The sequence below is a fragment of the Crocodylus porosus genome, unplaced genomic scaffold (genome assembly GCF_001723895.1).
Source record: "Crocodylus porosus isolate Cpor-Errol unplaced genomic scaffold, CroPor_comp1, whole genome shotgun sequence".
In the NCBI taxonomy this organism is placed as follows: domain Eukaryota; kingdom Metazoa; phylum Chordata; order Crocodylia; family Crocodylidae; genus Crocodylus; species Crocodylus porosus.
The window spans coordinates 54,450,880-54,464,953 of NW_017728947.1; the positions used below are offsets into that span (position 1 = coordinate 54,450,880).

The 14,074-nt window shown below is 44.2% G+C and overlaps 1 protein-coding gene across 2 annotated transcripts in view; it reads right to left on the reverse strand.

The window, feature by feature from the left end:
• Positions 1-14,074, reverse strand: part of TYRO3 (TYRO3 protein tyrosine kinase) — a 70,444-nt gene that overhangs the window by 16,842 nt on the left and 39,528 nt on the right. For both annotated transcript variants that reach the window (XM_019551850.1, XM_019551852.1), the window contains 5 exons: positions 9,787-9,916; positions 9,502-9,602; positions 8,751-8,846; positions 4,159-4,239; positions 896-988 (listed from right to left, as the gene is read on the reverse strand). In XM_019551850.1, the coding sequence (XP_019407395.1) occupies positions 896-988; positions 4,159-4,239; positions 8,751-8,846; positions 9,502-9,602; positions 9,787-9,916 (501 nt within the window). The remainder of the gene's footprint in view (positions 1-895; positions 989-4,158; positions 4,240-8,750; positions 8,847-9,501; positions 9,603-9,786; positions 9,917-14,074) is intronic.

Consider the following 14,074-nt stretch of genomic DNA (forward strand, 5'->3'; position numbering starts at 1 on the left):
CAAGGGCCACACATTACCTGGGACCTTCTTTTTACCCCCTACGTATTTAAAAAAGGACTTCTTATTGTCCTTAATCTGGGAAGCTAGCCCCAGTTCCATCTCTGCCTTGGCCTTCCTAACTACCCCCCTACATCCCCGAGCAACTACAGAATTGCTCGGGGATGTAGGGGGGTGATCACTTGTAATTTTGGAGGGTTGTATTCTGTGTGTTGAGCCCACTTTCAAGGCCCAATTTCATGGGACATGGAGAAAACTCTAGTCTCACTTACTCAAATGGTACCTCTCGTGAAGGCCTTGGCTCCTTGCTGGGCTGGGTTCTGAAGTTTCTCAGATCCCTCTAAAGAGGTTTCACCTGCCCCATATTAATCAGAATGGTTTCATTTCTGAGGCTGCTCCATGTTTCCCACTGTCTTACAGGAAGGCAGTAATTGTTCTACTGTCTTCTCCCCAGGGCCAAGGGGCTTTAAATCAAAGGAGGAAGGGTTTCTTCTCTGCTATTCTTTTATTAACCCATCCATTGCACCTCTTTGTTTTGCCACAGTTTGGCCATTTCTCAGATGTGCCATCTGTGCTCATAGTTACGTAATACATTTGCAAAAGCCAATAAGGGCTGGATAAATGGTTTAAACAAGAAAAGGAAATTACAGATGCATTAAAAATGTGTGTGTATATATCTATGTAAACACACGCACACTTCAGCTCCTTCCAAGCCTGGAAAGGAGCAACTTCCATGGAATCTGGAAGGCTGTGGTCTTGAGAATTGCTGTTTGCCACCCTCGAGATGGCTGCTATTCAGTGCCTTGGGACCATATGTATAGTTTGTGAAGGAATTAGGGATTCCTTGTTCTTGAAGGTACTCTACTGTGACTCCTGTGGAACAGTACTGTTAGCTCACCAATCAATTTAGTAACATGAGGGTGATCAAACTCCTTCATGCAGGCAGCTTCTCGCAGGAACTCCTCAATGTCACTCGAGGTGAAGATGTCCGCTAAAAAGAAGCCACATTAGAATTGGTTCATCAGTGCCTCAGAGTCTCCTGATTATCAGAAGCTTGCCTCATGAGGCATTACACACTGTCTCAGGCTAGATCAAGCATTTCCCAAACAAGCATATCCTGCCTCATTCATCTGCGGTGGACAAAAGTTGGAAGAAGGAGACAGTCTTATATACCCATCAGGGACATCTGGTAAATTGCTTCTTGGCAGAAAGAGGGCCTGTCTATTAGCAGCTCTTTTTTAAGCAACAGCTTTCCTTGGAAGCCATGGAAATCACACATGGGTTAAAAATGTGAGACCTAATTAGCTAAAAGAAACTAAATTATAATCAGGGATCCTTGTTTTCTCTGATGAAAAAATCAGAAATTCTCTAATATATATATTAGTTGAACACAATGTTTTTTGATGTATTTACAGTTTTAAAGCAATTTGGAAGCCTACCAGTGCCTCAATTAATATAATAAAATAAATTCTAAATACCTACATATTTTGGCATTTGATTTTGGGTTTTTCATCATGGAAAATAAGAGCTTCTGCTGAGTCCACTCTGTACACCCAAGGGAATTATGTACAAAACATTCAAAATTATGTGCAGGAAAACTCAAAAATATGCAAATTATCATTATTATTATTATTTTTACAAACTAAATATAACACTATTTTAATCTTCTTTAGAAATATATGCATGTACCTTGTATGGTTGGAGGTGTGTGTGGGGGGGGAGAGTGTGGGGTTTGTGTAAGGTGTAAATATGGGAGTATGTGGGGTTTGTGGGCAGGTGTGGGTCTTATGGGGCAGTTGTAAAGGAGTGTGTGTAGGGGGTGTGTGTGGGGTGGGGGGGTTGTGGTGCAAAGCCCCCGCTGCCAGTGGCTCAGCAGCAGCAGGCAGCGGGCCTTCATGGTGTTCATGGCTGCAGCAGGCAGAGCCCTCAGCAGTGCGCACACGCTTTCACACCAGCCTGGTCTGGCTCCATGTCAGTGCATGGGGCTTACACCACTGCAAGCAGAAACTGCATGCCACTGGGCTGGGCGGGCTCTGTGCCTCCATGAGCAGCTTCTCACTGGAAGCCCCATGTGGAGCACAGAGCAGGCTGGCCCAGCCCAATGGCGCATGGCCCAGGAGCTGCGCACCATGGAGCCCGGCAGGCTCCGTGCCTCCACATGGGACTTCCAGCACTCCAGTGGGTAGCTGCTCATGGAGGCAAGCAAGAGCCCACCTGGCCCGATGGCGTGCGACTCTGTGCCTCTATGTGTGGCTTCCCACCTGGCCTGATACCACACAGCTCTGGATCTACATGTCATTGGGCTGAACTGGCCTTCCGTGTGGGGCTTCCCACAGACACCTTCCCGCTCCCTCAGCTCCACCCATACACCCCCGCCCTGCCCCACTGGCTCTTCCCACAGCCTCTAACCCCCACAGCCCTGGTAGTTACTCACACCCTCCCCACAGGGGACCCCCTCCAGGAGGTCTGGGGGACTGCAGATTGGGGCTGGAGGGGGTCCCCAGTTGGCCCCCAGACCTCTGTATATCCCACTTACCTCAAAGGCTACAGGGAAAGCGAGCCTGAGCCAAGCTCTCACTGACAGTCTCAGGCCCCACCCTTTCTCCTCTCCCTCCTCTTTGGGACAGGGCTCAGGGTTTGCCACCCTTTTTGCAAGAAGCTGTTGCAGGCTGGAACTCTGTCAGCCTGCAGAAAGCTCTTTGCAAAAGTGGAAAATCCATGGGTATCTCTGTTAAAATGAACAATCCTTTTTTTTTCTGTTTAAATTGAAAATTCACATTTTTTTCTGTTTTTTCCATGGGAAACAGAAAACGTGGATCCCTGATTATAATGGAGGAGGAGATTTAGGTAGCACAAAAGTTCAAAGAAAATGTTGTCAACTGACTAAATAGATTGGAATAACAGGCCAAATGGAGACAATTTAATTCGTGACCCTGGTGACATGGAAGATCAATACTTTTATACCTTTTAGTGTTATTGATCCTTTTAATGTGTAAGAGTTATGATTTCTTTGGCACCAGCAGCCCTGGAGAGCTTGGACTGAATTCAGCACAGATCTCAAAAGGGAGGTGAAGGTCATGCATAAGACAACTTCTGATCTCATCACATCATATAAAACCACAGTCATTTATGTGATGATACTGCTGATACTGCTGTTACCCCACATTTACACTGGTTTAAATAAGCTCAGGATTTGGCTCAGTAGGTAATGTTTCCCACTAATGATGCCACTGCTGAATTCAGTAGGTCTCTAGATTGAGGGCTGCAAGCTAGGCAGAAAAAATTATAGTAAATGAAAAGTACTAACTTGGCATTACATACATACAAAACATATAATTTAAACAGCCTAAGATTCTCAGGGAGATCATATTGAGTTCCAGGTAGAAACAAGTGTTACTTTTGTTTAAGACAAAAATACCTATGTCCACTTACACCACAGACTTTGGCTCCAGAAGTGATAGGGACAGTGTGGCAGAGGTTAAATCAGATATGTTTGGGACAGAACTGCTTTATACTGTCCTGGTAGCTGCTTTTCTTGCTTCAGCCCCTCACCATGCAAGTTACACTTGTTTTGTACCCACCAAATATCATTTGAAGTTATGCTATTGTCACATGCAACTGACCTGAATTTATACTGCTCGTCGCCTTGCCCCTAAATTTGGCCCAGAGTTTTTAACCTATTTTCTCCAGAATTTGGTCCTGCAGTGCTATCTGAGAATGGCAAAGTGGACTTGACTACACCATCCCTACCATATAATTTAGCATGATATAAAATCAAGCAGCTAAGATGGATCCCCCATATTTCACAGTAGTAGATGCAGTAGTATTTATAATTAGTTTTTGTGTCTCTGTCATATACTAGATGTTGTGTAAAGACCCAAGCAGGAATGATTCTTGCCCAGACAAGTTTATATTCTCAAAAGTTAGGGATGAAGGAAAAGGGAAGAACTGAGTGAAACAGCTCAGTGGAAAGTGCCCAAGTTTAGGCGTAGGGAGCAGTGGGGATGAAGGTATGGAGATGTTTTCTGGATGAATGAATCAACACCCTCCAGGCTGGCACTACTGGCAGAACAGACTGGATGGGGAGAGGAGGCAGTAATCAACTGAATTTTTCCAAGTTGTTTTAGATGAAGTACTTCAAGTGGCCCTGCTTGTACTCACCTTTCAGCATTTTCACTGCTACTTTCTGGAAAGAGCCATCCTGTAGTTTCAGTAGTGCTTCTCTAACTGAGCCAAACTCCCCTGTGGATTAGTGAGAGCAGACAGTCAGGGAACATGTCTAATGCAGAGGGGGTGACTCACACCAAGCTTTCTCTTTGGGTCATGAAGGGAGGAGCTCAAAGGCTATGAAAAGTGTAGCTATCAGCCGCATTTTTAGGCCTTCCCTATCAGCACCAGTGGATACATGTGCATGGGAGGCAAGGCAACAAGGGCTGGGAAAGGAGGAACAAAATAAGGAGAAACAAAATCAGACTGGTGATATGGTAGGCAGGACACAGTAAAAGCAGTTTCAACAGGCAATCCTCTGCTGACCTACTGGCTGAGGATATGCTGAGTTAGAGTGGAGGTTGCAGCTGGGAGATGACAGGAACATTTCTGGGGAAGAAGTACTGTGAGGGTCTCAGCTAGGGTCAGAGAGGGGACTTACAATTGCAGAGTTAGGGTGATTGGTCAGCGAGGGAAACTGTTAACATGACAGCTTTCTGAAGTGACAGCTCTCAGAGATGATATTCCAGTGACCATGCCAGTGAGAGGCGTTCACATCAGCACTCAGTCAACTAAACCCAATCAGACCTTTTCTCTCTAAACTCAGGGAGTGCCTTCCATCAGCTCCTCTCTCAAGAGGAGACAAAGCTCTAGTGTAGATGAAGTGTGGCTGACTGACCCCAGTTATATTCTTTTAGCCTGGAATGATTAAAAAAAAAAAAGTTTTAAAATGAGCGTTAATATTTCTTCACCTTAGTTTCGCTCCTCCTTTGATCTGCCTGATATGGGATGGTCCAGTTGCTAAATCAACCTAATTCTGTAATTGCTTATCTTGTATTTCAATGCATCTGGTTTGAGGTGCCTTGAATCAGGTCATAGTACTGCCAACCAAGCAAGATGTGCCAAGAAGCAAAGCCAGACAGATTTTGCTTCTCTGCCATGGCTATGTTTGCTTCTTTCTGCTAGCTACTCTATTTACTTGCATACCACATGCAGCTTTCTTCCCAAAATTAGCCACCCAAAACTTGGGTATGCATTTTAAGTGAGGAAGTCAATTTCTATACTGGAATGGAAGCATGGGGATGCTGGAATGTTGCCCAGGGCTGGCTGCCTCCTGGCTGCATAGATGAGTGAAGTCACAAGCTAGAAATGTAACCCTACCATGGCTGCCACCAAATTGGCAGCATCCACATGACAAGATTAAACCACTAGGCTGAGTGGGAACAGGAGGGTGAATGATGCCGGTAAGTAGACTCTGTTGCTGTTCCATGACGACAGAATTCAGCTACAATTCTGTAAAAATCTTTTTCTCTTCATTCTACCTTCCCAAAACAAGGTACATGTCTTATCTGGGGACACGTTATATATGAGAATATACGGTATTCTCCAGAGCCATGCTTTATGGTAATGCTGCTCATTCCCACGTCACAACAGTTAGATCGCAGACAGCTTCAAGTCACATTTATACTCCCTTAATCCTGGGAAAAACCAAGATCTGCTACATTACTGGAGATTACCACTGCAAATCATCCTGTACTCTCTCTCCCACACCCAAGATTCCCCTCTGCTGAGAACAGGGGTTGAGACCCAGAACAGGGAAGCATAGAACAGACCACACCAGGGCTATGGCAGCTGGTTTTCTCACATTGAGGGTGTCCCCAGGTTCCTTGTCAGCAGTTTTCTAGCTCATCTGCTGCATGAGGCAGCACAAAGGAGTCAGGGCAGGAACTAAGGATAAAAAGGGTTTATGCAGGGAGGATTCTCAATGGTTGTCCCCCAAACCCAGAACTGGCAGGCAGTAACAGGCAGAAACATTATTTCCATCCCCAATATTTTTCCTTGTAACAGTTGGAGTCTGAGCCCTTTGCTGCAGGTAGGTTATCTTCTAACCAAGAACTGACATTTGTTTGGGAATGCTAGGGAAAATGGTCTCATTGCAACTGGGTTGCAAATAATTACATTAAAAGCAATTTTTGTATTAAAAGGAAAATCACACCTCTCAGCTCCCTTCTCCATGGCCTACTCTGCCTAATTTCTATTTCCACCTCAACTACTGGTCTTCTGATTGAAAATTATTTTTTCTAGGGAATAACCTGAATTAAACAAGGAAATATAGTAAAACCTAGTTGTTAAGACACTAGCCTAGGACTTGGGAAATCGCCGCTCTGTCACAGAGATGCTCTGCCCTTAGTCTTCTCCAAACTAAATAACCCTTGTTCTCTCAGTCTTTCTTCATAAGGCCTGCTTCCTAGGTCTCTAATACTTTTTTTCACTCTACCGGACTCTTTCTAATCTGTCCATGTCTTTCTTGAAATGTGGGGCCCAAAGATGGACCTAATACTCCAAGTAAGGCATAACCAGTGCCAAACAGTATGGAAGAATCACTTCCATCAGTTTCCTTGATTTGTAAGTGATACTCCTTTTAATACAACCTATTATGGCTTGGCTTTTTTGCAATAAGAGAACCCTGTTGGCTCATATCCAGCTTCTGGTCCTCTTCTATTTGAGGCTATAGACATGATCACTGACTCACAGACCACAATGGTGGGTGAAGACTATGGATCTAACAAAGATCTGAGGTATGAATACTGTGCATTTCAGCTGATATACAATCAATAAGCTTGCATTTAAGTTATAAGGAGTAGCCTGGAAAGTAGAATAAAAATCTGTTTATCAAAGCCACTAATATTAGAATAGGCCAAGAATTGCTTTGTTGAAAGTGCTTTAGAGCAGCTAAAAGTAATAACTGATGTTATAAGAATTAAGTTGTATGCAGTCAGTTAGAATTCCATTGAAATAATTAACCAATAAGGCTACAAGTACACCTCTGAAACATGGAAGATGCCGAATTTTAGCCGATTTTGGATTTTACACTTCACTGCAGAACAACAAGGAAGTTTTTTTACCTCTCTGCCTGCCATCTGACACCTCCAGGGAAGGAATTCTACCTGAGCTACACATCAAAGAGCTACTCAACACAGCTCACAAAGACTCTCATGGACCCAGAGGGACAGATTTCCATCTTCAGCTTCCTCTGTGCAAAAATGAAGTTCATTTCCTACCTATGGGGACTTTTTACCATCTTGTACCATCTACACTTTTCCCAGAGCCTGATGAAGGGACTTTGATCCTGAAAGCTTGCAGAAAAAGACAATTTTCTTGCCATTTTCCAGTTGGTCTAATAAAAGGTATCATTTTGGAACTAAGAGTTCTAGTTTTTTGTATGTACTGAAATAATTATACATCTTTGTTAACCTGTTGTCAGCCTTGGCCACCTTCAAGGGACTTACGCTTGGTACAAAAGTATGACCGAAGCATGCCTCAAAGCCTGTTTCAGAATGAAACTTTGCAGATGTTACAACTAGCCTAATCAGCAAAGTAAAAGAAACAGAACATGGCCATTAATGCTCTCAGATGGTGAGGGAACGAGAAGAAGTCCTTTCTCCCAGAACTGTACTTTTCACAAGGACATAGTTAACTGGCATCTTCCAAGTCCATGTATAAATATTAGGTGTGAAAATGGCAGGATTTTGAGAAAACCTCAGCAAATTAAAGGCAGCCTGCTGCCACCTTTCTTCCCCTCCTACACCTTCCCCAGCTGGTATAGGTGAGAATCTGTATTGGGCTGTTGCAGGTAGCTAGACAGGCATTGAGGTGTAATTGATAAAAGGCTGGGCTATAGACCTGTCTCTTGCCTTTTCATCTGGTAGTAATAATACCTTACCTGTTAAGAGGAAATGGAAAATCATTAGGACACGTAATTTTACCTTGACTTGGTGTACAAGAACGGTAGGCATTAAGGAATTTGTCCCTTAATTTGTGTTTAAGTTTGCAAAAGATTCCTGATCATAGATAGACTGCAGTCTTGTCTCTCTAAAGACCAAACAGTACTGGGTTTTCAGTAACACAGCAGTACTGCGGCCTAATCAGCCACTACCTAGTTCATGTCTGTGCATTCAATTATTGCATTTGTGCAGGACTTTGCATTTGTTCTTGCTGAACTGCTTCAGGTTGATATTGGATCATTTCTCCCAACTGTCCAAGTCATTCTGATCCTATCCCAACCCTCTTGTATATCAGTAGACCAGGAATACTGTGTAATCCCTGATGTACAGGAAGGTTCATAATTTGGTTACAAAATTCTTGACAGCCGTAGTGTAAGAAGCGCCTGGAAGTGTTTTAACACAGGAGATGGTTAAAGGTCCATCTAAATTACAAATCTCAACCATGTTTAACAGGATCAGGGACAACAGAGTTGGTACTGCTTTCCTGTACATAGTGGGCACATCTATGTGAGATGCTACATGGACATCGCTATGGCAATGTAGTGTCAGCGGGCACAAACCATGATGCCAACACTACTGTACAGTAGCAACAAACTACTGCACAGTAGGGTCGGAAATGAACCTTGTGTTGCCAGGATTGCTCAGCAACAGCGGTTACTGCACTCAGGCACATGTGTAGATGCACCCAGTCATGGCTGTAATATAGATGGGGCTTTCTGTCATAGCGCATAAGGTCTTGTTCAGGTTTTGATATAAACTTACCTTTGCCTAGCATCCTTCCTAAAGTAAACTGTTGCTCCTGAATTAAGACATCCTTGAGTTTGGCTTTCAGATCATCACTGATCCCTATGCTCTCCACTGGAAAAACAAACAGAAGAGAATCAAAAGGGAGGCAGGATCATAGATTTTGTCACAATATCCAGTGAGTCCATCTTGGTGGTGCCACCTCATAATCCAGCTCTTTAGTCCTAGTCCCACTTGCTATGCTGAAAAACATTATAGGCAGAATTCTCCCCACACTCCAGATTCAAAGACAAGAAACCTGTAATTTTCAGGCATAAAAACTTTTTTCTTTCAGTGTTATAGCAATTCCCTTGCTGCATCTTTGACAACACTGCTTTGTACTGAAGTTTTGGAAGATAATATCCATTGGATTTTTCTGAAGTGTAAAAAAAATCAAATGGATTTGATTTTAGTTACACACTATGTAACTAAACAGGTGATAAGCTAGCCTTCTGTTTCTGCAACCTTTGGTTCAATCCAATGTGGTGAATTGATTCCAAACACTACTGGCCACTTGTCCGCAAGACAGTCCAGCTTAATTGCCAGACTCTTCCTTGGACTGGATTAGGAACAGGATCAGTTGTGAGCACCTATGAGAACCACATGGAGAACCATGCCCATCACCTGCCCACTTTATGCCCAGACTTTCTTTAAACTACTCTTAGCTTTTTATTCTAAAAAGCACACTTTAGGCAAAAAAGGAGGGAGTCACTCAGACCATTTTACTTACATGTTGCCTCAATAAGCTCTGGGCCTTCCCTGTTGAAAGACCTGGCAGCTCTGAAATGGACCATTGGCTCCCCCCTGCCGACCACACTGCCGAAGGCATGACTAGGTGGCAAAGAAAAGCAGAAAACCATGACTAGCCAATTCATTGTTACAAAAACTGCCTGGAAAGGAGCAGAAATGTTTTATTTCCAACTTCTTGTATATAAAATTGATGAAATATTACTGATGAGGCCAAGTCAAAAACCATTTTCACCAGCTTTGAAAGCCATTAAGGAATGTCTCTTACCCAAATCGAGTTTCTTTTCTTCTTTTGCGAAGGAGAATCAGTGCCAGGGCAACAGCTGTCACCAGGGCGGTGAGAATGCCCAAAGCTACAGGAACCCAGGATGTCCCATAAGGGGGTTGTCTCTGGCCACCTACATGAAGGAGAAGACACCAGTTAAAGAGACCATCAGTGCCTGACAAGCAACAATTGAATGAATCCACATCATCCACCTTTCCCTATGAGTTAACAGGAGTGCCAACATGTTGCACAATGTGTACATTGGGGATCATTCTGCACTGATATTTGACCTATACAGTCAACAAACCATCAAAAACTTAATAGTGTAATTAGGGCCATTATATAGCACAGGTATGGCAGAACTGCATCTAGTGGGTCAATTCTGTTCTTAGATATAGAAAAAGACATCATACCAAGTTAAAAGGAGGAGGGAAATACCAGTCATCACCTGCTTCCCAGGTATTGTTTTGTGTCTTCACTCCTTTCCTATGAGATGTGAAGCCAAACCAGAGAAGTAGTAGTCTTTATTCACGTCTAAACTGCTTCAGCTTAACTTCCACTTACTACAAGATTACATACACAAAATACTATATAATCTCACATACAACACACACCTTTTCCCTCCAAAATCAGCCCCCCAAAACTGAGGTGCATGTTTGAAGCAGGGAGGCTGTTTCTTCACTGGAAAAAGAGAGCTCCTGCAGACACTGTGTATACCACGGAGCTGCCAAGATGGCTGTCATTTGTGCCTGCTCAGCGAACTGAAGGGGCAAAGTCCTGCATCAACCCTTTCACAGCCATGGCAATAGGGTAAGTACTGTAGTCTGTGCCCAAAGCAGCAACTGAGCTGCTGGTAGTATCTTGATGAGGCTTGCAATGTGGAAACAACACTTTATTTACAGGAACTTATACGAAGAACTACTTGCAGTAAAGAACTAACAGTTTTGCTTCTCCCCTTTGGAAGGGGTTACCACAGTGCTTCCCAAACTTTTCCTCACCAAGGCCCCATTTATGGCCCCATTTTCTCAGCATGAGCCCTCACTCCCAACCCACAGCCCCCCACCCATGTAACCCCATCCGCTGATGTTGCGACCCCAAATGGGGTCGCAATCCACAGTTGGGAACCACTGGTCTAAGGCCTAACACTGTTTGACAGATTAAATCCTCTTGGGAACATAAGTGTATCCAGGAAGCATGATATTGTAGGAGACGGTCAGCCACACCAGGAAGCTCCTGATACTACACTTCCTGGACACACTGGGCACATCAAGACAAGTGGGAATGTTTGTTTCTTCGGGGGGACAAGTAGCAGCTGCACAACTTGTACTGCTGTCACTTGACCCAGAAGAATGCCCATACTATATACACTCTGGCATGTGGCAGGTTGGGGTAGGAGAGGCTGGGGCCAGCAACTGTGTTGGCCCCAGCAGCCTTACCTGCGGTTCTGAAGGCCCTGGGGAGCTGCAGCCACAGCACTCCTACAGCAGGGAGCCTGGCCAGCAGCTGGAGTGTGGCTCTGACCCGGTTTTGGGCAGCGCATGCTGCCACCATGTGCACTGTACACTGCCGCCCTGCTTTTTTTTTAGCATGCTTTTTTTGATCCCAGGATCTCCCTGGGTCAAGCCCACTCCCCCACACTGCAAGGTAGCAGCATGGGGAACACCTGCATGTGTGGTATGACACTGCAGATGGGTCTGCGGTGCAACATACAGCATGTCCACACCCATCCGGACGCAGCTACTATGTTTTCAGGCCTTACTATAGGTTACATGCTCTGGAAAAATAATTTTCTCTATGATCTGACCACCAAAAACAAGATATGTGTTTTATTTGAGGGCCTGGTGTATGGAAAAGTGTGGTAGATACTGCAGAACAGCTGCCACATGATAATACCCTCCCTTTTTAAGGTATCTGTCTGTTCATACCCTTAGTGTAGTAATGAATGAAGTAATGGTTATATTGTAGGTTACACCCTTTTAAGTGAGGTCAGACTGGTTCATCATATTTTGGGACACTTTGGGGTAGAGTCTGACTGTTTAACAAGGGTAGTCACATGTAAATGTATTACTCTGTCTGGTCTTTGAAAGAAGTTTCTGTGGAGTCTCGGTTATGTCAGAAAAGCTGTATCTGATGTTGATAACATTTTGAAAGACCGAGGACAATTTGATTTATCGTTTTGATTTCTTTATTTTCTACATGGCAAAATGCAGTGCTGAACAGAGTTATTGCAGTGACTTGGAATAAGCTTGATGCTCTGTCCAAACTAATTAGCTCTAGGGTTAGGCAAAACACCTTGCAAATGCTATTGTATTGCTTCCAGCAACTGACCCATCTTATTCGGAGCTGGTTGGGGTATCCCATAGCCATTACAGCACATCTTGTACACACCCACAGACCCTGGGAAACATGGAATTAGTTACAACTCCAAGGTATGATAGGACCTAAGCTTAAGAAGCTAACTTTCTGAAAGGTCTCTGAGTACATGAGCTTGTAAGAAATTAAGCATAAAATTGGTTACATCTTCTGTTTCAAGACTGCTTTTTACAGTTTTTTACCCAGGAAAGGCAATATAGGAATCCCTTTCTTTTTTGAGAACTGCCTCCAAAAACAAGCATCTTTGTGAATATTCTTGGGGAAGGAGCGAGGCCACATAATTGTGAATGTCCCTGAACACAGAAGAACCTGGAAACCTGCCAATGTGAGGATCTGAATGGTATGGAATGGTATTCCAGCCATCAGGAATGAAGGTAGTGAAGCAATAACATACAAGCATTGATATACTGTTGCTAAAGTTTCAGAGGTACCTCAGTTTAAAGTGTGACATTTTTATTGATTTGTTCTCATATTCTTAAAATCCAAGATAGCACCAACACCTCCCAACTATTCGAGGATGAAAAATAATGCAGAATATGTCCCTCAATAGCTCTTCGACCTTGACAGCAGCTTGAAGCCTCCACCAGCTGACTTTGCTCTACTCGGAGCGGAGGGGAACGAGGTAAGAAATTTTACTGCAAGTTCGCTTACGGCCTTGTCACGCGTTGACTTATAATAGTTGCAAATCCATTGAAATGTTGTGATGTATTGAAGTTAGTAGGTGTTAGGGGATAGTCACACATTCATTTTCAAGAGATGCAAATCACTGAAATGCAGCGACCTATGAAGGCAGACATAACACTTGAGCTGTTCCGAGACTGTCACAGAGAACCAGTTCATGACTGTCCCAGTTTTGAGGTGTCTCCACATATACTGACAAGGGTTCAAAGTAGAGTCACTTTCCAGGCATTGCAGTGCTATCAAACCACCACCAGGGGTTGATAGTGAATATCTAGCCCAGCCTACCTCCCAGTGGCAAGTGCCCCAGCATGCACTGAGTAGGGAGGAAGACATCAGTTGCCTACAATTTTCTGATCCCTTTCTTGTGAACATTGAGCTCAATAAAGAAGATTCCTACATTTTACCAAAACCTGCATGGTGGTACCCAGACTGGGGGTGCCCAAGTATGTGTGTCAGGGGGAGAGAAGGGGGAAGGAGTAGAATGGCTGCCTAAACCTCTGCTTCTAGGTTCCTGAGAGCTGAGTAATCAGGGGCTAATCAGAGCTTCCGTAGCTTATAAAAAAACACTTCTCCAAGCTACTCAATTTATTTAAATTCCTGACTATGTATCAGCATTTGGTGCATCACAGGTTGATTTGGGGGTGAAGGGGTGGCCAGTTGGTTGGGGCAGAGAGCTACCTAGATCCCTGCTTCTCCTTTTTTGGAGGGCTGGGTCGTCCAGGGGATTACCCAAGATCTCCAGCTCAGGCTACTGTCTTAAGAAGACTTTTCCTAGGGATGGCCATGTGGGAGGGGGCTTGGACCTCTGCTCCTGGGTCCTCCAGAAAGGTGAGCATTCCATCTCCACTACTTGGAAACTCTATTTTTCTCCAAGCCACTTATCAATTTCATTCCATTTGTTGCAACTGGACAGGCTTTGAAGCACCCCAGGCTAATTGGGAGGGGAAGAGGGGTAGGCAGAGGGGGTATCCCTGCTTCTGGGTTCCCAGGGGTTGCCCAAGATCTATCGGTTGCCAGAAATTGAATGAAACTGGCCAGTAACTTGGTCAAAAATGCTTTTTAAAAGCTGCAGTAACACTGGGCAACTCTCCTAGAGCACCAGCACCCCAGAAACCTAAAAGCAGGGTACTCCCCATGTATCTGACCCCCTATCCCCAACCCAAAAATGAGCCAGGGATGGCAGACTGGGTCAAGTGCAAGCAATATTGGTACACAGCAAAAACTCCGCTACCCCAAC